Genomic DNA, 26,031 nt, shown 5'->3' on the forward strand with positions numbered 1-26,031 from the left:
CACCTACAGTGCAGTCTCCACCTCCCCTCCTAGCCCTCCAGTTAAACTGGAACAGAAATGTCAGCAACTGCTTCAGCCTTAGATACTGCACTTCCAGGCACGCACAAACAAAACCAATGCAAGCTTAACTCCTTATTCCAGTGTGGCCCTGTAGCAGGGTAAAAGGAGAAAGAAAAAGACCTTAGAGTCTTTATCCACCAGGGCTCCCCTTATTGCTTCTGAGCACTACTGTTTTGGGGTTTGTTATACCTCTCTGCTTATAGATTCCCTGATCAAAAAGGTCTATTACTGGAGAGCATAGCTTGTACAAGGTAGTACACCTTCCTCCTCCCCAGCCAAGGTTAGCCGATTTATTCCCTTGAGCCTCTCCCCTTCCGGTCAGCCTGACCTGTTGTCTGGTTTGAGCACAGGGGCTGCTCATTACTCTCAGCCCTTTGGCTGCCTGCCCTTTGGCTGCCTTCTCCTCAGCATGCAGCCGCTCCCCAGGGCAGAGTAGCTGGCTGTTGCAGGGACCGTATCCCTTCCCCTTTTGCCGCTTGCCACCTGGAGCTTCTTCCTGGAGGACCTTGCAGTAACCTTTTTCTCCCTTGCATTCCCTTCTCTCCTGGGTCACAGTGACCCTTCTCTTAAAGGGTCTTTGTGAGTCCTGATGGCCCCATAACCTTCCTGCAGTAACAGGACAAGGGGTTCCCTGTTACAGACGAGCATGAATGGTCAGATCGGTTTAAGAATTTTGCCAAAATTATGACGTTCTGATGTAATGCCTCGTAGGAATCACCAAGGATGAATGCCTGGAGGCCAAATTCTGTCCTCAGCATACACCAAGGAAGTCAAGGGAGTTTTCATCCCAGAGTCAGAAACAATAAGGATAAACAATAATTAGTTGCAGATGATGCACCTCAGAAAACCAGTTCCCTGATAAAGAATATAATGACTACAGTTGGCTTTTTTTTAAGGGGTCTGCATGAGGCTCAAATTCTTCAGATAGTTGGTCTGGTGGTTTTTACTATAATGCTTGAGAGAGTTCTCTTGCAATGCAAACTCTTTGTTTGGGATATGATTCAGTAAACTGTATTCATGCTTCCATAAGAGAAATTGAGGACAGAAAAAATACTTTAGTGGAGTTTTAAATGGCTACCTCTGTACTTTATCCTTTAAAAAGAAGAGACTGGCTGGTGGTCCTTGCATCTTAGAGACAAAAATTCCAGTGGACAGGATGGAGGGCCACAAGTCAAAACTTCTGAGTTCTTGTTCCCATTCTGTCATTTACTTACTGAGGGACTTTGGGCAAGCCACCTTGAATTTTCTGTGCCTTAATATCTCTATTTGTTAAATGTGAATACCCACATAGTGCTGCAAGAACTATGGACAAAATGCAATGGAAAGCCTAAATATTTCAGTCCACATAAATTCAAGTGTATGTACAGTCAAATACATTATCTCCACTGACGACGAATGACAGTGTTATTCTGTTTCTCTGTTGATACCTTTCTGCTTACAGATTCCCTGATTAAAAAGGTCTTTCACTGAAGAGCATAGCTTGTACAATGTCTCTTGAAAGGTTCTGCTTTTCCTAGCTCTCTAACCATTTCTTGCCAGGCAGAATAGGATACAAATGCCAGGCATTCCGTAATGCATAAGGTGACAGGCATTGTTGAGACTGTGTACACTATTAATCCATTGATGACTTCTTGCTCATGTGATGGCCCTTGTCCTGAATCCTAAGGGAAGTGAATGACTCTGCTTTTGTTCCAAAAAGGCAAACAACTCCAGAGTCAGAGTCCCTTGAGAAGGAGGCAGGTGCTCTTGTATTACGGAAGGCTGTTTATCCTCTAGACCTTGTAACACTTTTTAATTATTGATGTAACTCAAAGAGGAGGACAGAGGAAAGCAATTATTTATTCCCACTGTAGAGGAAAGAAAGAGAGCATGTAATTGGTTGTGTTGCCAAAGCTGCTAGCAAATCCTGTAACATTTATGATTTGCATATTATGGAATTTTATTTGAATGAAAATGTGATCACACACAAGTTAGTAGGGATGCTCTATTGTTACAAACAGAGAAAACCCAAGTCAGGTGAAAGATGGGATGCTGCTGAGTTAAGCCATCAAAAGATAGGTCCAATCTTGTTCCCTGCTTCATTTGTTTTCATCCTTCAGGCAACACAAAGGAGAGGCAATGATGGCTTAAAGAGCATCCCTGGAGAGCATGAATCTGGCATAACTGTGTCTATGTCATTCACTACTGGTGCTCGACAACATGGCATGCAGGCCAAGGTGTATCTTGCCTGTACTGTGCTCTGGCAATCGCAATCCAAATCAGCTCCTAGAGTGTTATTCCAGTAGGTATAACTTAGACCCATGGCAACATGCTCCCTGCCCTTTAGCAGCAACAAAAAAGTGGCCCATAAAGTAGACAGCCCCACATTCCTCAGATGCTGTAATGTATCCCAAGTATACTCAACATTATGATCCTGCGTCTTCAAGAAGGCTAACTGAAAGTACTGATTCTAGCCAGTTTTTCTTTTTATAAGGCAAGGATTTTTTACTTGATATATGTTATTGACATGTATTTACCTTATATTGTTATTTATTATGATGTTATGAGCAACTTTTCTCCTTCTGATCTGTGTAGCTGCTAGAAATCTTAGAAAGAACCCAGTTCAACACCCAGTTAAATCTCTGTAAGGCTATAACTCCACTGAGGACAATGATTTAGTGTGAAATCAAAGGAGTTATTTCATGTTCAGTGGTGATGTAACTGAGTAGATCTGGCCCCTGCACTGCTTTGTTTTAATACAAATTAGTTATCTTTCTGGAATAAGCTGATTTCCCTGACTCTATTGTTAAACTGTATTTGGAGCAGAAATTAATTCTTATTTTGCAGGGTTTGGTTTCAGAGTGAAACAAAAGTAGGAAAGAAGGACTACTTACACTGAGGAAATGGGAAATGATCTTATTATAAATAAAACTCGAATTCATGCCCTGGATTAGCAAATCAACAGCTATCTATCTGGCACATGCTAAGAAAAATGTCAATGATCCACTTTAAATATTGTGTACTTCAAAAGAAGAGTCCAGTCCAGATGTTAATCATTAACCCCACAGCAGGTTGAAGCGTAGAGACAGATGTTCCTGAACAAGTTTTATTTTCTTGAATAAAGAGGATGAAGATATGAATTAGACAAGTAATTTCAGAACAAATTCAAATATTTGCACTCAGTTAGAACAAGACTTTGATGAAATGGGAAAAATAAAATTGTAGCAATTAAATATAATTTAATCTGTATCTCTGAATATGTTTCTTCCAATGAGAGCTTCTGAATTTCCCTTGCAGAGTGCATTGTGTGATATATGGATTTCCCTGACTTATTATGGCATTTTAATCAACAGTTCAATGATGTGATAATATTCTTAAGACAGAAAAATAAAAATGACATTTGTTTAGACATAATTAATGAAATATTTATGTTGCATGAGACTGCGCGATAAAACCTTGTTCTCTTAGTCCATTTGCTTCTGATTACATTTGTGATTTTTTTATATGACCAGACATTCTGACGCCAGCTATTTTACACTGAGCAGATGTCATGTAGTAAAAATGGGTGCCAGATGCTACAAGCCACATAAGGGTAATTTGTTTAAGAGCTGGCTCAGACTTTTTGCATTCAATTATACTGCATGGCGAGCCTTATATAATCATTTAGGTAACACAACTAACTTCAGATATGCATTTTAATAATAGAGTTGTTTTTGTGAATGCATTCTAAGCATTATGCTACATAAATGGTGTTTAAGGAATTAATTCGTTCCTGCATGTTTAAAAAAATTCAAATACAAGCAGCGGAAGTTTTGGACAGAGACCAACAATTTAATTAACAGCATCAGCCAAATTTCCAAATTAGGTGTAGGTGCAGCCTAGTACAGTTTAGGCCAGGTGCAGCATGTCCATAGAAGTCAAGGGCAGATACTTTCTGCTTCACTGAGTGTTTTGTTCCTGCATTTTAGGCTCTGAACACCTAGCTGTCAGAAAACAAGTGACTGAGTGTTATTCTTCATCTTCTGATAATGAAATTGAACACAAGCCTTCCTTAGCATTCAAGGTAATGTTTACTTTAATAAAGGGCAGTTTCGACTGTTCAGTTATGTTTAAGATTTGTATGATTGTGATGATAAAAAAGTACATTTTTCTAAAGAAGATGGAAATATTGTATTAGCAGGGGTTATAACTCCTGCATAGAAAATTTATTGAAGAGAGATGTCAGAATTTGTTCTACCTTTCAGCTCCCCAGGATACACACACATTGACAGGAAAGGCTCTAATTTGAAAAATGGACATGCTTAACTGAAACCACTTTGAAGCTGTGTTTCTTAAGTGGTTTTAATATATAGCCCAATGAGCAAAGCATTGAAAAAATTAAAACAAACAGATGCAGATTTTCCATGGGGAAACACAACTTCATTTAAGAAGCACTACAAGCAATGTGCATGGAAAATGCTATGTTTGTTCTAATCAGAAATATTAAATGAGTCCCGCAGTCGCATAAAAAAATTACACCCCAAAAGTATCTACTGTATACTGAGTTCTGTCTGGCTTCTGTATCATATAGGAAAGAGTGAACTTAAATGACAATGAGGTCTTGATAGTCATCTGCAGTTTGAAGAGAAAGAGGCTCAGTGGACTGAACAGTTTATCAGACCTTTGTTCTTTCTCTGAATGGAGGAATATCAGTGACTGGCATCTGTGGATGCCACTAATAGTGGATGGTTTAACTAGAAAGGGTATTTAGATTTAAAGGTGGTATTCCGGTTTGCTGGGGGTTGGAGTTTTTTTTAAGTGACCATTTACCTTCTTGCAACTCCTGAGGGGTGAAGAAAGACCAAATGACATTTCTGTGTTCAACCATGAAAATCCACTCACAAAATGCTGAAATGCAGAAGGGGATGGGTTCACTGGAAAAAAACAGGAATACAAACCCTGGGGCTTTTTTTTTTTTTACAGAGTTGGATTTCTGTTCTGAAGGTCCCTGCAACGCAGTGTGGGGATGGGTCAGCCTTTCTATTCCATTTAACCCTAACTGTCCCCCGCCAGCAAATTTATGAGAAGTGCAAGAAACTTTTTCAGTTTTTGCAAAACAGAGAAAAGGGAGCTTAAAAAGTGGAAACTGCTCATTTTTCTTGCTCCTTCTCTCCTGAATGACAATTCTGCCAAGCATGTCACAAACAGTGAAGCAAGAAGGCATTTGCTTAGGAGGCAAGGTTTTTCTCCTTCATGTTCAACCACATGCATGCTCATTCACTACAGTGAAATAGAGTGCAATAAATCCTTCCACCTCACACAATTCCTTACAAATAGTTGGTTCTAACAGTATTTTGATTAGCCATATCAAATGCCAGTCAAATCCATTTGTGAAAGAAAATGCAATGGCCAGATTCTGTCAAGCTCCAGACATTTCAAAGAATACCTTTCAAAGGCTTCTTGACAAAGAAAAAAAATATAAATAGAATAAGGAGAAGAACAAAAGTAGAAAAAACAAAAGTAAAAATTGGAGGAAAAAAATAATGGATTAAACAAAACAGAGAGGAGAACCCCTCCCCCCCAGACCTGCCAACCCCCCAAACCAACACAGGAATGATCTGAACAGGAAGAAGTCGCAATAATTCAAACAGCTGGCATGCAGAAATGGACATATGGTGGTAAGTGAGGGACAACATTAGCAGAATGTCTGGTCAAATATGGTGGAAATGACAAACCATAGAAGAGAACAGTAGCAGTGATTCAGTCCTGGCATTGCCTGTTTCGAGTCATATAACCTATTCAATGTATTCATTCCTCTCAGCTGACTCCCAGTACACCAGTTGTGCTTCCCACATTTCAAATATCAGTGTCCCCCTCTGGACAGAACTGAAAAGAAGATACAAGGAATCATTCTGATGGAAAAGGGTCCTAAATTTCCTCCCGCCCTCTCTATTACTCTTTCTTATTATCTCTCTCTCTCTTTATTTGAGTAAATAAATCAGGATGAGTCTTAAAACCTTTTCAAATAGCATGGTTCAAAAAAAGATTATATGCATGATATGCTACTCCTTTAGGAAACGATTGCTTTGTTTTACTTCTTAGAGACTAGCTCAGTGATCAGTGGGTTAGACCCATAAAAATGTTTTCTTTGCAACATTGCAATACACTCAAGCAGGCATCTGGGAGGGCAGGAAGAAGCAAAAAATGGTCTTGAATGGCAATAGTTAAATTAGTTGCAGGAAAGACAAACATGCCCCTGATTTCTGTGCAAGAGCAATTGTTGTACTGCTTCAGACTACATCAGTCACATCCCATCACATGCTTCCTGCCCAATGTTAACTGTTATTGTGTAATAAGACATACTCTACCTAATGCAGCATGTTAGATAAGAAATTTAAATGAATGGTATTTTCTGTATGGGAGCTACTTAGTCAGCAGTGGCCAGATCCTCAGCTAATGTAATTTGGCATATCTTCATGGACATCCATGGCATCACACCAGCTTATATTAGCTAAGGATCAAGCCCAACATTGTTTGAAAAGCATATATTTATATAAGATATAAATGTTAGCAAACAAGGAAATTACGACTCAGTCGGAGGAACTAAGTTTTTAGCATCTAACAGGTCCCATGGTAAGTAGGTCAAATTTCTATAAAAAGCTTCTACTTTCTATTGTAACTTGATTTATTTTCTGATTGCTGAAGAACTTGTGGGGCACATTTGCAGAAGTACTTGGGGGCATATAGTTGCAGCTGTATAACTGTATAGTATCCTTTTTATTCAGCACTTGCTTCATGGACAGAAACAGATAATGCTTAAATAGGGATACAATGAGGGTTCTTCTTAAGAAAGACATAATGGCTTGAAGGACACTTAGTTAAATAGACTAAAGACTACTGAACATTTTCAATGGGGAAAAAAATCTATGAAAATCAAAATTCATAAATATTTCCTCAATTATCTTCTTTTCTCCCTTCATTCTTGTAGGTTAAAAGGAGTCTTAAAAGGAGGAAGAAGTTGGAAAAGGAAACCAAGCAATTGATTAAACAAGAGCAGCTGAGAAGGCTCCACAAAGCACAGGTACAAAAAAATCAAATGTTGCTAGTGTCATTTCAGAGATACTTAAGAGTATTTCAGTGATGCAGAAAAGGATAAGTGCGATAAGGGAAGGACACGGAAACTAGCTAGAGCAGCAGGATATATGTAGTTAGGCCTTGGATATCTGTGTATAGTTACTAAACATGCTTTTTTTGGAAACCAGCCATGTGGCTGCTTCATCTTGTACAAGGAAAGAAAGATACAACAGTTGATGGTAAGGACAGGATCTAAGTCCAGGGGTACAGTGCAATGGAGAGTAAAATTAGAACTAAAAGAAAATGAGTTTCTACAACCACTGGGACTGCAAATAAACTGCTTATTTACAAAGAGGAAAAATTGCTCCTGTACAATTTGTACAAAGAGACTGCCAAGGTACTTGTCTTCAGACAAAGCAGAAAGACGTTTGGGTGCCTATACACAAGTGCGGAGCCTGCTCCGATGCACTGGAATTCCAGAGCTTCACACCAGACTTGACTGATTGAGTCTGCTGGAGCGTGGCAATTACCATGCTCTAGCACTTTCCCATGACTAATGTATTAGTGTCCCCGTGCTTCAAAATGGTGTTGTGGGCTAAAGTGCCCCCACTGCCATCTTGAAGCACAGGGACACTGATACGGGCGCTTTAATTAGAGCGGCTCTCAGAGGTGCTCTAGTTAAAGTGCCCCCCACCCCTACTCCCAGAGCACAGGTATAAACATCCCTAGATTCTGCCCAGGCAGGCAGTTGTGCCATTGAACCATGGAGGAGGCTTGTGCAACATTCATGCACCATTTTGTGAACACACTTCTCCATGAGTTGATCTCAATGGTGTCCAAATTGAATGTGCCAAAATCATCAGAGATACCCAAAATAGCAGTAAATTAACTAATTCAGGTACCATTAGCCAGGGCTATCACTTAAAATTCTGGTGCTCTCAGCAGTGCATGTGGGGGAAGAGCAGGCAAGAACAATTACCTCCTCTCACAGGGGCAGCTGGTGGCACAGGCTCCCTGGGGCTCCCTGCCGTTCTGGTGCCCTCCTCTGAATAAGTTCCCCTCTCACCACACCCCCAGTTATGCTATTGCTAGTAGCAACCTAATTGCAGCAGCAAGAAGTTTAGTGCAGACTGTGAAACCCTCCTGAGAAACAGGGTATATTAACCCAGCATGGTGCTCCATGCTCTCGTGGCTAGGTTGTTCCTAGCACATGAGCTAGATAAGTCGGTGCTAACTGGGGCATCTCCATATTTCAGTGACTGCAGGGTAGACATACCTTCTGTCACAAGTCACACTAGTCAGGTATGGCATTGGTAGGCCAGATTTTTAAAAGTGCATACAGCTGGGCTAAGGTTTTCTGAAGAGTTTAGATCCTGTTTTGGCACCTGAATGAATCTCTCAGTGGGGACTTGTAGGTGCTAAGTCCTTATCTGAAAAATCTCACCTTGCATTTTATGTGGAGCAAAAGAAGCATCAAGGCTACTTTTGCCTGTCAAACCTCTGTCTCTCTCTCTGAAATGCAGTGGTCTCTCACCATGTGTTTCTATTCTTCTCTATACAGCAGATGCCTTATCTTGATTGAGGCCTATAAGTGCTACAGTTATACAAACAGGGAAAAATGTTTTCCAGAGATGGAATTGAAGCCTTTTTTATTTTTAAAGAGCTGTCACCCACAGAAAGAGTTGGTGCACTTTTAAATAAGAAAACATAATTTAACATATCAGTTTTTTTCCTACATTTTGTTTCCATTTTGGGAAACAGTAGCTAGAGGTAGGCAATTATTTTGGGCAGAGGGCCGCTTACTGAGCTTCAGCAAGCCATCGAGGGCCTCATGACAGGCAGCCCAGGGCAGATTAATATTAATTTTCTAAATTTTTTAGGGACCCCACGGGCCGGATAGAATAGCCTGGTGAGCCGCATCTGGCCATCAGGCCACATTTTGCCCACCCCTGCATTAAATTAATACATGGCAAAATAGACGCCTCCACAAAAGAAAAGCTGTATCCATAATATAGGTTTTTTTCTCATAGCGATAATTTTTACGTGAGATATTAAGATGATCTTAATGTAAAGAAAGACTACAGTTTAATACCCCTCCTTTTGATCTACTGCTTTGCATTCATATAAAGATGCACCGAGTGGCACCTACACATGGTAGTGGCAAGAGAAAATATTATTTGGGGGGACTGAGAGCCATTACGGGGCTGGCACATGGTGATGCTGTGCAGTGGCAGAGGAGCCCATGGAGGGGGCATTGGGCATGATGCTGCAGTGGCGAGGTGTGGCGGTGGCACCAAGCAGTGCTGGGCCCTGTGGGATGGCAGAGCCATGGTGCTGCTGCTGTTGCCAGCTGCTGCAAAATTAGTTTGTGGGGGCTAAGCCCCATTAGCCCCAGCCTTCTGCCACCTATGCCTATGCACCTAACTCCCTATGGAGTTTTGAAAATCTCTCTCATCTAAAAATTTCTTAATTTTTAGATACTTTTATGAATCTGGCCTTAGTGACTTCCCGAATATCACAAAAGTGGTCTGTGGCACACCTGGGAACTGACTCCAGGTATGCCACCTTCCAGCCAAGTGCCTGGAGCACTGGGCAGTCCTTCTCCCTGTTGTTAAACTGTGTTTTAATCTATTATGTCTTTTATATACTTTTGCAGGCTATCCAACGCCAACTAGAGGAGCTGGAGGAGAGGCAGACCGCTCTAGAGACCAGAGGTGTTAAACTGGAGAGGGAGTTGCGAGGAGAATCAGGTAAAGGGGATGGGAGCCGTGTGAATCTTCTAAGCTGCTTCAGAAATGGAGCAGACATCACAACTGGATTAAAAATAGGGCTGTAGTAAAAATATAAAAATTAAAATGTTCACTAAAACAATAAGTAGGGGAGAAAAAATTACGATTTCCTCCCCCTTTTCTCAAGAACCTTTTCGTTAACAGGCAATAAGAAAGATGCTTCCAAGTGTTATGGATTTGTAACTATCAGCGCTTGAACCTGAAGTGATTTTTTTCCCCTCATTCTTTAATATATGATCCTGACCTTAATTTCTTCTTCCCTCTAGAATTGGTGATGTTTCTAGGTCCATTAACTCAGTTACAAAACCAGGAGCCTATGCCTGGTAACGCAGCTTCTCTCTAAGTGTGAAATGCCAATAATACGATGCCATGATTACAGTCAGTGACTAAACCATAGAAATAACAGACAAGCAGTGAGAGAAGGCACGGAGGAGCAAGGAGACCTCTGAACTTTAAACTGCTTTGTCCTTATGGGTATGAGACAAATGGGTTTCTCCTGTGCTTCTAGCTGACGGTTAGATTTTGATTACCTATGACTCAGCTGTGCAAAGTGCAGGAGGGTGTAAGCTCCCCCCTCCACAGCTGCATTAGGACTGTTCATTTTACATGTCCATGATGCATGGGTGTAACAGGGTTCATCTCCTGGCTATGATGCCCCTGGAGCCCCCTTAGCCCTCATCAACTTCACTCTCTTTGGGCACTCACCCCTCCATTGGCCTGCCATGCTTTAGTGTATTCATCTTTTAGATAAAGTGAGGCTATCCCTGGGCTTCCCAAGCTTGAGCTCATGCTTCTGAGAACAGATGTCTTCACTCTGCACCTTAAGAGCTAATTACATGGCTCTGACCACCCCTTACATCATGCCCATGCCTCACAGATGTCACCCTTCCTTATTGAGCTCTCTCTGCTCATTCCTGGGCACATCCTTGGGTCTCTGACCCAGATCCATCCTCTCCTGAGGCACTGGGCCCCTGGCCCTGACTGAGCTGTGGATCCCTGACCATCTCAGTCTCCAGCAGTGGCTCTCCCTTGATGTTTGGTCCTTCCCAGGTTCTGCTCCTAGGCCAGTTGAGAGACCTCCAGGCTCTCTGATCATGCTTGCCCCTCCTGGGCTATAAGTCGCTGACTCTGCCTCTTGCCTCTTGTGGGCTATGGGTCCTTGACCCTTCTTGCTCTCATGACCCTTTGGCTGTGGCCCTGGTCTTCAGGGCCCCTATTTTCTGAGCCTTGGCTCTGCTTTTAGGCCAGCTGAGACCACCTTACCTCCCCTTGTCTCAGTCCCCAGACTACCAGCCTGCTTCCCCCCAGCTTAGGTGTTTGCCAGCAGCATGGCTGCATTCCTGCTCTTCAGTTCTTCACATCTCAGCTGCCAGTGCCACCCCAACTCAGGCTCTGGGCTTATGCCCTGAATCCCCCTTTTGGGTCACATGACCCCCGATTGCCTCCTGCAGCACTTGCAGGCTGCTCCATCCGCAATCTGCCTTTTCTTAAAGTAGCAGGAGCACCAAGCCTCTTGCTATAATGTGTCAGGCAGTAGCTACATAGATTTAACTGATCTCCCTGAGCATGCCTGATATACTTTCTTTCTCTTCAGCCCCATGAGGAGTTAGAAAGAGAGGGGGAGAGAAAAATGGATGATGGAGATTTGGTGGAGCCAGATCTCTCCCTACCCCACAGGGCCAGCCAGGTGCCAGGAGGGGAGCAGAAGTATGTGAAAGAAAAAGGAAACAGAACTTATCTCCCTGTCAGGGGGGATAGGAGAGAAGTTGCCCACAGACGCTCTAGTGATCACAGCAGGTATATTCCACTTCTAACTTGGGGTAGAACTCAATGATCCTATTTAGCATTCCCTTTTTTTTCCCCAATGAAATATGAACAGAAAAGGCTGCCCTCATACAGATCTTCTGTCAAATGAGATTATCTTTTGATTCCAAAAGATACTTTAGACATAAAGAATTTATGAGAGCCAGCAGTCCCATAGCAAAGATGCTTTTTTTCCCCCCCTTGTTAAAAATCAAAACTTAGAAGTCACTAGTGTGATTTTTGTGCTCTGTCGGATAATACAGTATAACTGCATAAATCCAGATATCAAAAACCTGGAAAAATGGAAAATCCATCACTTTTTAAAACAATACTCTATTGGGATGTAGTGGCAGCTGGTCCTGGAGCAGCAGAGGAGGCAGCTTGCACATGGCAGCTGCCACCGCCATCCACCATCCCGCGCCTCTGCTCTGTGTGTGGCTGCTGCTCTGGGACCGGCTGCCGCTCCGGTTTCACAAATCTGGAATTTTCACATTTCTAGCAGGTCCCAAGCGTGCTGGATTCATGAGGTTACACTGTACAACATTGAAAAACTGGGAAATTATTGTGTTGACACTTGGTACCATCTTCATAGCTATGTGGCATGGACAAGTTTTAGATTTGTAGGTACATGCTTTTTTGTGTTGTATTGTACTAAAAGCTAAGAAACTTATCATACTTGCAGCAAAAACATGTTGGGCTCAATCCTGAATACCTCAGAAAGATATTATGATCTCCTTAGGTCATAAGTGTTTTTTTATAGTACCCACTATTATCACACACAAATACTGAGCCAACAAATTAGCTTTAGTGGGAGTTTGTCTAACCAAAGAACTGGAAGGAATTGCATAGTTATCTCGCTGGTTTTGTTAAAACCAATCTTATAATCGATAGAGCTACTCTGTTCCAAATTTTATTTAAAAAGCTAATATATGATCACTTCTTCTGTTAAAAGATAATGATTTATCAAAGTATGGCCACTTCCTTGTCTTTTAGAAAGCGTAGTTTCCCCACGGGTATTTTAAGGGCTTTATGTGTTAGTTATAGAAATCAGCAAAGAATTTTGGGTCTTCTTTTTATATCTTCAAAAAGTATAGAGGAACAAAACTCTTCTAACTATAGGTAAGTAAGGATAAATGCTGAATACCAAGATCAATCACCCAGATCCACCTCTTGTTTTCATTATTTTGATAATCACATTTCCTAAAGAAGGCTCATCTACTAGGAGATTGATGCGCCTCATTTGCTTTTTCATCCTTAGTAATTTAATTCCCATCATTAAGATTAGAGTACTACTTTTTCTCTGTGTTGATTGTTTTCATGTGGGTGACCAGCTTCAGAAGAAGGCAGATAGAGAAACGTAGAGAAAGGAAAGTGTGCTTGAATAACTCTTATCACACTAAATTTCAAGCCTGGAGTCTCTAAACTAGCCCTGAAAACATTAACACTTTGTTGCTTTGTAATAACATTTGTGTAATAATGCAAGAATAGGTCAGTTAATATTCCGTTCAACCTTTTAAAAATAATGGGCATTATTGTTTAATGAATGACCAGGGCTTATTAGGTTAAGTTGTATTTAAGTAGGTCTGTGCTTATGTAATTCAAGTGATTTAATAGGTATTATTAGAGTAATTAGAAAATGATCACAGTTCAGCAATAATATTGAGCTGGAAAGGTTGTGAATAACGAAATTTAGAGGCAGGGCTGCAAACACTAGTCTTCAGTGACATTTACGCAACTCTCTTCTAATAATTATGTAAGCATGGAATGAAAGGCTCTTTTGTTAGTGGGAGTTATTCATCAGCTACTGAACTGAATTAAAAGAGAACATGCGTGGGTGTGAAACAACTGCCATGTAGACTGATGAACAAAATGAGGCCTTGATGATCTCGTAATTGTAGTGGCAACAGTTCATGGATTTGAAAAAGTAAGAAATAATCTCAATCCTATGATTTTTTTTCTTGGTGCTTTTCCCCTCCATTTGCTTTATCCTGTGCTAAATACCAAATAATGAACATTAGTGTACTATAGCTTTGTTTTTCATTGATATTTGTGTGGGTTTACAAGGATCTGTTGCCTACGAGAAAAATCGATAGAACAGATTTCGATCTACATTTTCAACTGGAATTTGCATAACTCACCAGTTGAGGAAACAAATGTAAAGGTTGGTAGTAAAGAAAAAAGCTCTGTGTTGAGTGAGCATAATTCATCTCTCCATATTTCAAGATATGTGTGAATAACTGCAAGTCTTTCAGAAGGTTTTGTTTTCATATCTAGCGTAACCCCTTAGAATTGCCTTTGGAAAGAAAATTATTTAAAACTTTAAACAATGTCAAAATAGCAATCATGTGAAGGTGTATGGGTGAACAGGAGGCTGAGAGAGCTATACTTTTGTCTGTAGAACTATTTTAACGTAGATTATGGGGCAGAAAGTGGAGAATTTGAGAAGCATTATAAATGCTGCTTTGAATGGACCACCTTAAAATTTTAATTCTATATATGATAGTATTTGAATTTTTAGTGGGGTCTGTGATGAAAGGGATTTGGATAACATTTAACAAAAAGGTAACATGTTCAATAAGCAAACACGGAGACTGGCATCCAATCGATCATAAAAGCTACCTGTCTCATTATGGTGATATGAAGAATGTTTAATTTATTTGTGCTGCCCTTGAAAGATGTCATACATCCTGTATGAGCTAAGTAACTGTTGGTATAATTATTAATGATAGGTCAATAGAGAAGTCTGGCTAATAAATGCATTGTAGTCTTTAGGACACTAGAGGGCACTCCGTAGGGCAAAGAAAGAAAACAACATGACACACACTACAACTAGATTAGGTGTTTTTACATGGAATAAACAAGGTATTTTTTGCAAAATACACTCCTGTCTGCTTCAGTCAACACATAAAACAAAGCCTTTTAGCAGAGGGAGGAACTGATGTTTCGTAAGGTAAGCAGGAAAGGTTAAAAAGCTGTATTTTTCCATATGTTTTCCATTTTTTTATGAGTATAAAACAAAGATTGAGATGGGGGACTGACAGAGTCTGAGTCACTGCACATATACAGCACAGAGTAATGCCTGCAATAACAGATTGTTTCTGTGGACAGTTAGATGAATAAAACATTGGTTTTAAGAACAGGGTAGGGCAGGGATGTTGTAGGTGCTGATTTCTGGCTGCATTAAATCCATAGGTAACTGCTACAGACAGGCGTTTAACCAAGACACTTCAGACAGGCAGGCGCTTAAACAATTTCTTTGAGCTTGTCGTAGAAATTCTGCCAAAGCTTTTCTCCATCACAGTTTGCCATTTGTATAAATGAAACATGCCGTGGGAATGTGCTGATTTGCCCAATGTTTTGATGGGCTCCAGCAGGGTCTGAAGGACTTCTTCCTGGCGTTCTAGCAGCTTGCCCACCTGCCTGCTTGCTAGTTCCAAAAGGAACAAAATCAGATTTCAGAGTCACGAAATTGTCCATGAGCCAGTACAACCTTTCTCTGTAGACCTTTCTCTTCTCCATGTACCTTCTACTTCGGTTATGTACAACTTGGGCTCTAAGGAAGATGAGAGAATTTTATTCTCTCAGATGAAAAAATGGATGTAAACAATGAGCATAATTTCCTTCACATTCAATAAGAGTCTTTGCTGAAGAACGGCTTTAGATGAGGTCGTTAACGTACATGTAGTACAGCCTGTGCTCCAGTGAGTTCCAAACCTGGCTTTGATATCAGGTTGAGAGCCGATATTGGGCATAGCTACAGTAGTAGAGTGGTAGAAGAAGCTCATTTCCAGAAACTGTGGCAGTTTTGCCTTGCTGAGAGAGCATAGAGCATATATATAATAGTCATTTGTTGTGTCTAGGAGACGAGATCTGAAGGGCTGCAGGGCACCTGTGCTCCCCTCCCTGGAGCTTTTAGTATATTTTCACATCTGCAAGTCAGGGTTTAATGTTTTTATCTCCAAGGCAGCTATTCCTACACAGCTCTTCCTAACACTATCACATGTGCTCTGTCTTCCTCTTTAGTTGTCTAGCTTTATTTCTTTATCTTAGTTTGTTTTGTTTTCTATTTCTTGTCATTCTTTCTCTCGCCTTCTGGACAACTATAACTACATCCCTGAACAGGTTGTCATCGTTGAGATCTGAACTGGAGGCCTCTTCATATAAAATCATGAGCCTCAATCACTTGGATTCAACCTGTTAGCTTAAAAGCAAAGTCATCTCATAAACTTGTGTACATGGTCCAGTCACTAGGAAGAAGAAGCCAGGCTTTGTTAGCCTACAATTTGTTGGAAGGCACAGCTGCATTCTTTTGTCCACCTAGTTCAGTTCATTACCTATCCTCTTTCTCCCCTTCCAGTTCTTCTTCTGTCTTACTGCACTGATATGATAGCAATCACACTGAAGATCTGAGTACCAGTCTCTGCATAGGAAACTGCTGCTGCTACTGCACTTCCAGACAGCTCTTGTCTTTAGGCCTCTGAGTTGGTTCAGCATGATATGGTTGTCACTTCTGCTTCTAGCTAAACAACTGAGAAATTTTGCCATACATAGGATAGTGTAGGAGATGGCGCAGCCTTATGGCTGATGAAGTCATTGCTGCGTAGGCTTTCAAGACAGCAATAGCATTGTGTGGGCAATTGCTGAGCAGCTGTCGAGAGACCAGATGTCATTAAATTCTTCTACAACACCGACAGATTTCTGCCATTCATAGAACTTCATGGACATTGGGATTGTCCCTTAAACCTGGGGCAATTTTGGAGTAAATTAAGGTATTTGTATCCAACCTGTTACTATTATGCTCTTTTGTCAGAGTATGTGGAGAAGATCATGGCAGATTAGGCATGACAGAGGTTTAGGGGAGAGATTTCCCATCTCTTCAGCAGCTTTTCATTTAAGAATGGGGGTCATGCTACAGGACATTTAGATACCATGGGGTAGATGGGCTTTACTGATGGTTACTGAAGGAAATACACAGAAAAAAAGGGTTAGACGAGGGAGAAAAAAGGATATGTATAGAACAAGAAGTGTCTCAAACCTTTTGAAAGCCACTTGTGCTAAGATATGTTTCTTGGCAGGGCTGTATGGAGGTAAGCAGGTGATAAAATACTGAGTGATTTATTTATGAGCGGGGTGCATTTAATGGCCAGATTTTCAAAGAAAAGTGCAAGCAATATGAACAAAGCAGTTTTTTGGTACTAAAGCATCCATTTTAGAAGCATAAATGTACTGTGGTCAGATATCCACCTAGAATGAATTATTCAGGCACTGGAGCCTCCAAAAAGGAAACGAACTTATTGATGACAGAACTAAGAGAAAATAATATCAACTACTTAAAAAGAGAATAGACAAATAAAAGAAAAGGAATAACATGAACCTCCTGGCTTCCAAAATGGCAGCAAATAATTGTTGCTTTTTTATCTGTTTCCTTCCAGAATAATCAATATACTCTTAACTGCAATAAACTATTGAAAAATATACACAGGTGTTTGATATATGTATGGAGAAACACTGACAGAAATATCACTTCACTAAGGTTCTGTATGGTATGCATGCACCTCGTCTTACAAACAAGGGGCATTTAAAATAGCCCCAATGTGTTTTGATAATGGAGAGGAAAACCCAGTATAACATATTTACTTTTTATATCTTAAACAGATTCAGGCACACAGGATGAAACTCAGCTGTTACATGAATGGTTTGAACTAGCCCTGGAGAAGAATAAATTAATGCGTTATGAATCTGAGCTCTTGGTGCTGTAAGTAAGGACAATACAGTTTACCATTAATAATAGAAACATCGGGGGTGGGGGGAGAATGTGCTTATTTTAGATCCAGGACTCAGGATTTTTCTCCAGATGCATGCAGCCTTCATTACGAAGCTAAATTGCCACTTTGTCTTGCATAGCATATTGCCATTAGCGCATGGAGAGAGCTTACACTCCTTATCTAGCTATATCCTGGAGCTGGAAGTGTGATAAAATAAGAACACCCCAAACTACCATCTATTCTGAACACAGATTTTCAGTTGAACTCCCCAGTGGTACGGTGATTTTGATTCTATAAGGCTATTATGAAACACTGTTGCTTGTGGATGCTCTGTTCCAATGTAATGATGGACTAATGAACCCCCAAGGCCTTTATCCCATAGAAGAAAAATTGTTCTAACCTACAGTATATCAGCCTTTCCTGGGCAGCATGAGGAAATGGGAAGAAAGTTTAAACACAGCTGGGAATTACTTGGGAGTAGAATAGAGATGCAAAGTGAATGGATGTGTATCAGCAAATAAGGACTGTATTAGATACCAATATCTGGGGTTGTTTAAAACTATACTGCTCATAAAACCATCAATATTCCTACTGCTGTATGTGCCATGTTTGCTCGCTGAGTCTCTCAGCTGCTCCCTACTTCCACTGCTGTGGCTGAGTAGGTGGGGGAACATTTCCTGATCTCTGGATCCTGTGCTGATAGCAGGTGGCTGGGTACCATTTGCCAGTTCCACACTGAACAACAGGCCACACGATGCTCTGTTGGAGAAACCCTGCAACCATCTGAATCTTCCTCTGATTACAGTTACATGTGTGCAAAGATGTGCAAGAAATTTGTTTGCCTTGGATTTTACTTTACTCATCTGGCATCTGTGCTTCGTTTCACATTGTTGAAAAATGGCAGTTTAACAAAACTTAAATCTGTATCATTTGATACAAGACACAAAATGGTGCACTCTGGTGCATTCATTCATTCATATTAATTTCCTTTCCTTAGGAGTCCTCTTCACTGCAAGCAGGGCCCTCAATTCTCAGAAGTGTTCAACTTGTACGTCAGGCTCAGGTTCAGGCTCTTAAGGTGTTTTTACACATGCTTCGGGAACGGAGTGGGGTGCACTTTAATTTGAGCAGCTCTCGGAAGCCTCTCTAATTAAAGCACGACAGTGTCTGATTTTTAAGCGACCCCATGCTTCAAAATGGCAGTAGAGGCGCTTGAACTAAAGCTTGTTGAATGAACTTTAGTTAAAGCACCCTGCTGCTGTTTTGAAGCATGGGAACACTGGCTAGACCACGCTAGTTAGCACACTCAAGCAGACTTGATTGATTAATCCTGGCAGATCTACAGGCACACCTAGTCTGTGTTACAAAGAATCATTGCATGTGCACATTGAAATGCTCCCAGGGAATGGGGAACTTAAAAGAATAAAGAATCCAAGAGATACTGCTGCCTTGTTCTGGCATGTAATATGAGAGTGTAGGAAGAATCAAACAGTTGAGGGTAAACCTGACTATATAGAGCAGAGACTGGGTATGCAGCATGTGTACTACTTGTTGTTACTGAATGTAGTCAGTGTCTTTAATAACATGTTGCCATGCATGTTGTTGCATACTTTATACCCTCAACAAATATTTTCATATGAATAAAGCACTCCAGAGGCAGTAATGGTAATAATAAATGGGAAAAGAAGAAATATTACCTATTTTTCTTATTATTTTAGGTTAATATTAATCACAGCTTCACCTGCATGTTGCTATTTTAAGGGGGAAGTTTCTCTTTTCATATGTACATATACTGCTAACTTAATCAGCTGTGGATCTAAGATGATATTAATCATTCTAACAAGACAGTAACATTAACATTGAAAGTAAAATGGATTCCAGATTTTTTACTTTTTGTCAGTATGTTTATTAGGACTGTTGAACTTTCTTGTTACCTTCTGAATTCTGAAATGCTTAGGAAATCTATGTCAGCTGATTCATCACTGCTGTTTTTAATGTGTCCAGAGCCCAAGAACTAGAACTGGAGGATCACCAAAGCAGACTGGAACAGGAACTGAGAGAGAAAATGGCCATTGATGGTAAGATGCATAGGAAGGGTCTTGCCTGCTTGATATGCACAAGTGATGTTCAACCTTTTGGCTCTGTGGGCCAAATGAGTGGTGTGAGGCTGGTCCATGGGCAGGATTGGAACCTGAGCTCCAGGATGAGGCCTACGTGCTGGTTCTGGACCATACCATCCCCGCCTGGCCCTGCATGCTGGGATTGGGGCCTCAGGACCCTGTGCTGCCCTCACCAGGCTCCACGTGCTGAATCAGGACCCCTGGGGCACAAGGCAACTCCATCTGCCCTCATGTGCTGGGATCGGGCTCTAGGCAGCCTTGTGTGCTGAATCGAGAATGCAGGGCCATTGAACACAGGGCTATGTGGATCCAGGGTCTGATCTGGCCCACAGGTTGGGGGGTTGAGCACCCCTAATTTACCCTAGTGGTCTCTAACTATACATTTTGCAACAGGTGTTACTGCAGTGATTTGGGACCATTATACTGAGTTAGAGAGATTGGGAGTTCCTGGGTCTGTGGCTTCTTTTTATCTTGCTTGCATGTTTGTTAGCTTCTAGAAGAATTGAGGAACAAACTTAGAGACCTGTGTGAATTACAGCATACCTACATATTCAGCAGTACATTTCCAAGCATCTTCTTTTAAAAAACAGCTTTGAGTTGTGTGTGGGCAGTGAGCTCCTGCACCTAACTAGTCCCTGGATATTAGAATAGCTTCTGCCACAGTTGGACAAACTGCTTCTCTAGCTTCTTCTGGCCTCTTGATGTGCACCCCCTTAGCCCCAGGTTGTCATTTCTCTCTCACTGGGATCCCCCTACTTTAAAACTGTGTGGTGGCTGTATTTCTGAGATGTTATTTTTGAATATCTGAGCAAAATGGCTCATGTTCAGTGCCTGCACTTTTGTACCTCTGGGAGCAATGATCACTAGTTAATTTAGTGACCAAATTCCCCTCTTGAAACAAATATTATTTGTCTGGAATTTGGAAACATACCGGTAACTGAAAAACAATCAGTCTGTATGAGAGCCTGTCTCCCTTCTGGTATTAGTCTGGTAACCCCAATATATTCAGACTCCCTCTAGAGAGGCTCAAAGTCTCCCTTTGCTGCCTTTAGCAACTGATCTCCCAGGAGTACTTTTTTTGACTGTTAAAATCTGAAAAACCAGCTGTGTATCATTAGGTTGGAAGTATGCCATTGTCTGGTAATTGCATCCAAGTGTGCACTGGAAGGTCAGTTATCCAGTTGCATTGTGCTGCTTTCCGGTGTGTTTTAAAACACCCACCCATTAGAGCATTCTAATAGCCTAACACAGCTATACATAACTTCATGTCACTGGCCAGATTGCGTACAGTATTTATAATGTAATTAAATATCACTGTTCTTAAATTACTACATGTTCCATGTCTATCAAGTTGCATAAAATCATATTCCTTCTGCATAAAAAATCAATTTGCATTGTCTTTAATTCGCTTTCAAACCCCAAAGTATATTAACTTTATAAAGGTGAACCACACAAGGGCTCTAGCAACCACAACTGAGAACAGGATTCAGCAGCTTGTTTTACTCCATCTTACACAATCTGTTGTGGAGTGGAATCTTGACTTTTCTTTTTAAAAGTGGCTGTCATGGCAGTTAAAAATATAATTTGCCATGATACTCATTCTTTTTCTTAATAAAAAATGTGCATGAATGAAACAATATGAAAAATCAAGGCAGCTACACTTTTGATTATTGTGTCTTTTAATCATCTCAAAGAGGTAATTACAAAAGGCAGAAAAATATTACATAAGAATAACTGTGAATACTACGTCAGTGTGATGCGTGTCAGAGTAGGTGAAAATATTCCTTTCTAGCCTTAAAATCTATTAAATCAGTCTCTATTACAAATTTTGTTTCCCACACATTGTGTTAGCAGCAATCAAAAATGGAAATTTTAACCAAAAATATTGTTTTTCATGTTCCTATTTTTCAGTGAATCTGGAAAAATTGAACATGTAGGGGTTTGCAATGTATCCTCTGCCCTCGCATTCTACTCCTCTTTTCATTCCTCTTTTCTAAATATTGTGATATACCTGTTAATGAATAACTTCAACTAATTAAAAAATGTATTCTAAATGAGTAGAATAATAATGACTGAAATGTTCAAAGCTCTTTATGAAAAAGATATTTTCAGTTTCTTTACAACCTCTAGATTTTTGTTTAGTTCTGTTCACCTGTTTATAAACTGAATCTAAAATCCAACTACAGCTGAACATCTTAAATTTGTTTTCCCTAATGTATTCATTGCTGTATGTGGTTTTGTATTGTTGAGTTTTGGTTTATGGTTTAGGTAGCATTTGTATCTGTTATAAACTAAGTCTTCTCTCCACATCTTTACAAAGGATGAGCCAGGTTTTACACACTTTGTTTGCCTTCTCTCAGACAGCCTGAAAGATGAGAAAGATCTGAAGGAGGAGAACGAAATTTTTATCAAGATGATGAGAGTGATTGCAGAAAGGGACAAACTCGTGTCTTCCTTAGAGCAGCAGCGATTGAAGAAAAAGGCAGAAGATCAGCACTTTGAAAGCTTTATGTTATCTAGAGAATATCCACTCAACAGGACCTAAATAATCACATACAAATGCATGGAACTTCAGCAATGTTAACTAACATGGAGTGACGTTTTTTGGCCAACATCCGGCTGAAATGAAGGAATTTCATGTTAAGACTTCAGCTTGTTTGGTGAAATTTAGTATCAAAAGTTTTTACAGGTTCTTTGCTTCTACAACAGAATTTCTAATCCTACTGAAAAAATATGTGAAGAAGTATCTAAATCTCATTATCAACAAGGAGGGTTAGTCAACCTAGGATACAAAAATGGATTGAGTTCAACTGTCTGATAGACGGTCTGCACTGTGAAAATTAAACCAGTTGTTCATTGTTGTCCTTTTTCATAGAGGTTTATTATAATTTTGAAAACAGAGTTCCCTAGAAATATAACTGCAGGATTTAGTACTTCTGAGAACAGAATAATTTCCAATCTATTCTTTTCGCATCTCTGTTTGTATTTTAGCATGGTTGAGGCAGAATGAACAGTATGCAAAATTCAGAAGTTAGTATCGCTTGTGTAAAAATGTTAGCATTAAATATATATATTTCTTGTGGAGAAGAAGCAGACAAGGTTCTTTGGGTAAATCTGATATCTTTTATTAGACCAACTAAAATAGTTGGAAAAATACTTATTTGCAAGCTTTCGGGTACAAACATCCTTGTTCAGGCCGAGGGAGCATCTGCAGTTGTTATGTACTCTCGTGGCTGGAGAAGAGAGTCTTTTGATTATTAACTGTAGACATTATACATAGCTACTTTACTGTAAATGCAATGCCAGTGAAATTTAATTTACTGGGTATATTTATAAGCTTGAGTACACTTTATATCCAAAGGGATTACTAACCTCACAAAATGCTGAAAGGTCAAAAGAGCAGTAAGTGACCTCTTCTGTAACTGACCAAAGAACTCATGGAAGTATTCTGGCAGATTTTTAATGTGTATATGACACATTATGATTTTACAACTTACAGTCTTCACAAAAGCAGGTACTGTATCAAAGAACTATCAGTAACTGTAAATCGACTAGAAATCCATTGTAGGATAACATCACAAAAGCATGGGCACCTTTTTCTGAATGTATGCTGTCAGTTGATAAAATCTGTGGTTGCACATAAAACACATCTAGGCTGCTGCTAAAAATGAAAGCACTTATATGACTTTCAGAGCTAAAGTCTTTTGAATGTATTTTTCACTTAAAACATTGAGAAAGCACCCTCACAGATTTTTGTACATGCATGAAAGACACACAGTGCACCTGTACAGACTGTACACTGAGGCTACATTTCAGTTTATGGGGAGCAGTCTTTTAAATTTGAGACAATTCTGCAATTTAATATTGATAATAATTTTTCCTAATTGTACATATGGTGCATCAGATTTTCAGACTAGAAAACATGGGGAAACCAAAGAATTGTTTTTCACTATCACTTTACCTCGTATTCTGACTGGAAGAGTTTAGTGTTCTCCTTACTCCATGAATGGTGCTTAAATGCTACTGCTGCCTATGGTTCAGCAGAGGCAAAACTAACTCTTTGAAATGTAATTGTAAAGGCTTTTTAGCTAATAAAGCTCCAGTACCTATTTCCAGCATAAAACATACACTGGATCCTGTTACAAGAATTTATAATCTACTTTAGCTGTTGTATTATAAGAAATTTAAATATATCTTTTTAACAATTAAAAAAATAATTTTGTCTATGTATTAACAACATACCTCCATGGAGAAGTGAACTATGAATGCTCTTGCTCTACAGTATTTATCTATTTATATTTATTTGTATATGTATCTGTGTACAGGGAATATAGTAAGTTGTAATCATGGTTTACTTCATTTGGTGTAGCCTATCTCCGCTTTGCATGGTGGCTACTAGATTTACAACGACATACTGGTAAAGCTATGCAAACAAAGAGCAGGAGACTTTATTATTAAGGCAAAACATTCAGATCAAAATAGAATTTAATATGTAAGCAAAATCTTATATTGTAGACATATGTGTGCATTTTCAATTTGATTCACAGGGATCTAACAAGGCTCCCATTAGTGTAGTGGGAAAGGCCCAGCAAAATCCCTCCATGTACTCATGCTCTGGTCATTATGTGCTCTACAAACTTGCTGTCTGCAAGGCATCTTCTTAAAGTGCTTCTTAAGTGAGGTTTTCTACTGAATATGAGACATACAACTCATCCTAGGCTTCAGTGATGACTATCTGTGTTTAGTATGCTGTGGGAAACCTTCAGATGAGGAATAAACATGTTAAAAGTTGTCTCCTTTGACATCCACTGATACTTCCTGCTTCTCTAATGATTTCATGCCTAATACGAGGAGTGTCAACCTAATGAAATAGTAGCATAATATATTCCGGGACATCAGCATAGCAAGAGGTGCTATAATTTCAAATATTTCAACAATATTAAAACACATATCCCTGTCAGTGTCTTGCATGGTAGGGGAAGTCAGCACAGGAATCCAGATTTACTTCAGTCTGATTTTCCTTTGCAATTCGCTTTTATGGTTTAAAACAGCCACTCAGCCGCATCAATGCTGCTCTTACATAAACAGGAAAAGGAGGGAACAGATCTCAGAAAAGAGAATGGGAATGTGGACATATGGACATCTTGTGTGAAGGGCAGCTTGCATTTCTCCTTTCACAAACTATAATTTGCTCAGGCAAATTAATATTCAGAAATTACAAACAGGTCAGTTCTAATGTTTACACTGATCCTGGAACTCCAGTTTATAGCAAATGCCTGCTCTGCTGCTAAAAAAACCAAAACATCTAGCAGGTTAGAAGGTACATTGCATGTTGCTCTTCTAGTCTGAAAAGCTGGGTTTTGAAACCATTTGAATCAACAGGAGTTGAGGGCATTCAGGACCTTAAAGGGGCCCAAATAAGGGATAATCAGCATTTTCCTGTATGCTGGCTTGATTGTAATGTGCATGATAAAAAAAAAAATCCTTTCCACAACTCAGGTCTTTTATATCTGATTGTAAACCCTCCAATGGCACAAGGCCTGATCCTGCCAGGTGCTGCACCTCCAAGTGAAGTGGAGCACCTTGGAGGGTGACAACTGCAATGTTCAGTTGTTTCCACATTGTGTGGCGTGAAGGAGGAGGTAGAAGAAGCAGTTACATGCACTGTTCATAAGCCAAACTGAACCGTTAGCTCAAACTTAGAAATATGTTTAAACACAAAGGCTTGTGTTCAGTTCTGAATGCTCTTCACCATTATTTTGCTTTGCTTGTTAACTGACTCACTAACTTACATGGTATTTGTTGACTTTAAATCCTTGGCACTGTTATGGTTGAATAAAATGTGATGCACTGGAACGTATTACTTATGTTTAAACTGACTACATGTCAACAGTTCTATATTAGAAGAAATAAAATTGTTTCTCAGTCTGGAGAGTGCCTGAGTCACTTCTGTAACTACTTGTCTTCCTATTATCCATAGTGTAATAACCAGCATTTAGAAAATACCTTTAATGAAGTGAGGATGAGTATTAATGTTTCATATTCTATTAGTGTTTCATACTGGTTACTATAATTACCAGTAACTATGCTGGTAATTATAGTTTCATAGTTTCTAGGGTCGGAAGGGACCTGAGCAGATCATCTAGTCCGACCCCCTGCCATGGCAGGAAAGAGTACTGGGGTCAAATGACCCCAGCAAGGTGTGCATCTAACCTCCTCTTAAACACCCCCAGGGTAGGAGCCAGCACCACTTCTCTTGGAAGTTGGTTCCAGATCCTAGCCGCCCTGACTGTGAAGTAGCGCCTCCTGATATCTAACCTAAACCTACCCTCTGCCAGCTTGTGACCGTTATTCCTGTTCACTCCTGGCGGTGTTCGGGGGAACAGTGACTCCCCCAATGCCTACTGATCCCCCCTGACTAGTTTATAACAGGCCACTTGATCCCCCCTCAGCCTTCTCTTT

The 26,031-nt window shown here is 40.1% G+C and overlaps 1 protein-coding gene across 1 annotated transcript in view; it reads left to right on the plus strand.

Annotated features, from left to right (window-relative positions):
• The window catches only part of LOC149871544 (F-actin-monooxygenase MICAL2-like), an 82,889-nt gene extending 57,415 nt beyond the window's left edge, over window positions 1-25,474 (plus strand). The window contains exons 7-12 of the mRNA XM_090034623.1: window positions 4,008-4,102; window positions 7,007-7,099; window positions 9,749-9,842; window positions 17,340-17,439; window positions 19,454-19,527; window positions 21,930-25,474. Coding sequence (XP_089890749.1) covers window positions 4,008-4,102; window positions 7,007-7,099; window positions 9,749-9,842; window positions 17,340-17,439; window positions 19,454-19,527; window positions 21,930-22,114 — 641 coding nt within the window. The 3' untranslated portion in view covers window positions 22,115-25,474. The remainder of the gene's footprint in view (window positions 1-4,007; window positions 4,103-7,006; window positions 7,100-9,748; window positions 9,843-17,339; window positions 17,440-19,453; window positions 19,528-21,929) is intronic.
• The last annotated feature ends 557 nt before the right edge of the window (window positions 25,475-26,031 follow it).

This window comes from Crocodylus siamensis, chromosome 2 (genome assembly GCF_052110815.1).
Source record: "Crocodylus siamensis isolate JL-2025a chromosome 2, ASM5211081v1, whole genome shotgun sequence".
Taxonomy (NCBI): Eukaryota; Metazoa; Chordata; order Crocodylia; family Crocodylidae; genus Crocodylus; species Crocodylus siamensis.